The 1,705-nt window shown below is 56.0% G+C and overlaps 1 protein-coding gene across 1 annotated transcript; it reads right to left on the reverse strand.

The window, feature by feature from the left end:
• Positions 1 to 250: 250 nt before the first annotated feature.
• LOC104584063 (ethylene-responsive transcription factor 11) lies at positions 251 to 1,287 on the reverse strand. Its single transcript, XM_010238175.2, has 2 exons — positions 1,120 to 1,287; positions 251 to 981 (listed from the first exon to the last, which is right to left on the reverse strand). The coding sequence occupies exons 1-2, from the start codon at positions 1,285 to 1,287 to the stop codon at positions 541 to 543; spliced, it is 609 nt and encodes a 202-aa protein (XP_010236477.1). The 3' UTR covers positions 251 to 540.
• Positions 1,288 to 1,705: the final 418 nt, after the last annotated feature.

Consider the following 1,705-nt stretch of genomic DNA (forward strand, 5'->3'; position numbering starts at 1 on the left):
TTTGTATATCCGTATATTTTCTCTGCAGAAGAGATCACGAGATTCATACTGAGGAGAGGAGGAGGAGCTTGGTAGCCGAAATCTGTCTGCATTCCTCGCTGAGTTCCCTTCCAGTGGGCGGCGCCGCACGGCGCCATGACATGTTTACACGCGATATACTCGCAGTCTTGGTCTCTTGGAGTGTAGTACTACTAGAGATTTATGTGTGCAGAAGATGACGAGATTCAACCAGCTGATGAGGAGGAGCTTGGGAAAGTAAAACGAAATCTGTCTGCATTCCTTGCTGAGTTCACAACTCTTACACGGTACACAGATCTGCTGCCTACATACACTGAGTCGGCACAGGATTGATCGGTACGCAAAGATAAATTCGGTGATGGATGGATGGATGGAGGATGAAGCAACGAACTAATCGGAGGCTTCTAGTGATACTCTCTCGGATCTACTCTCTCCGTTCCTAGATTCTTATCGTTGTTCTAGTTCAATTTTGTACTAAAACAACGACAAAAATTTAGGAACGGAACATCACATCTCCAGGCATTATATCTCGGCCGGCGGCGGGAAGTTGAGGTCCAACGCCTGCAGGCGGCCGAGCGTGAGCTCCAGCTGGGACGCTGCAGGAGGCGCCTCAGTGAGGATCCTCACCGGCGACTCCTCCCGCTCCGGGGCCGACGACGACGAAGCCGAAGAAGAAGACGACGGCCCCGCGGTGCTGCTCCCGGCCGCCGACGCAGGCTTCTTGTGGGCGAACCGGAGCGCCACTTCGTCGGCGGCGGCGGCGGAGGTAGGAAGGAGTGGGAAGTTGGTCCTGGCCTTGGGCCCGCGGATCCGGCGGGCGGCGGCGTCGTAGGCCCGCGCCGCCTGCTCGGCCGTGTCGTAGGTGCCGAGCCACACGCGCCCTTGCCGCGCCGGGTCCCGGATCTCCGCCGCGTACTTCCCCCACGGCCGCTTCCGGATCCCGCGCAGCCGAGGAAGCCCTTGCTACCGTTCCCCGCAGACACTGAGCCTGATCTCTTGGGCGCCATGGATGATTGAGAAGAAGAAGAAGAAGGCTTGTTGTAAGGATGGAGAATAAGGCCGTGCGGCGAGGGGATTTATAGGCTGGGAGCGAGGTCTGACTTTGACGTGGTACACTGGTAGGGGCGGCGCTTCCTCGTGGTTTCTGACGCTCTTCCTGTTGGCGTTCGGCGCCGATTTCCTTTTGACGACGTCCGTTTGGCGGTGCGGGCGCGCGATTGCGTTGGCTTCTGGGTTGGGAGGACAAGTGTCTCGTGCCTCACGTGCCATGCTTCTATAGTCCCCGCCGTCGGATCCGCCGTACCTGAACGTACGGGGAGCCTTGGGCCCGTGTGGCGTCAACCGTTCAGCCCTGCGGCGCGCGCCAGTTTTTTATTTTATTTTATTATTTTAATAGAACAACCTGCGGCGCCGGTTAACTAGGCTTGGCATGACACTGGTTGACTGGTTGTTTCTGTCTCGGCCCAACAAATTGCAAAGTCCATGCTCAAATATGTTTATGCTAATACGTACTTTGGTTTTTTATTGAAGAGAGAATGTCATTCGTAGCGCGGCGTTCGTTTTCGACAGTCCTCGTTAGGAAACCTTGCCTCCCACGCATTTTCTAGAAACGGACCGGACGCTTCTCTGCGTGTTTCGGAACTGAGTGTACGGAAAGCGACATTGCAATTCATTAAGGGGGCAGGGT

Source organism: Brachypodium distachyon, chromosome 3 (assembly GCF_000005505.3).
Source record: "Brachypodium distachyon strain Bd21 chromosome 3, Brachypodium_distachyon_v3.0, whole genome shotgun sequence".
Taxonomy (NCBI): Eukaryota; Viridiplantae; Streptophyta; class Magnoliopsida; order Poales; family Poaceae; genus Brachypodium; species Brachypodium distachyon.

Bases quoted from the DNA above. Each gene is read 5' to 3' on its own strand.
- LOC104584063 (XM_010238175.2), bottom strand. From the start codon at position 1,287: ATGGCACGTGAGGCACGAGACACTTGTCCTCCCAACCCAGAAGCCAAC. The intron at 982-1,119 runs GTCAGACCTCGC...GGGGAACGGTAG, and splicing joins TACCAGTGTACCACGTCAAA to CAAGGGCTTCCTCGGCTGCG.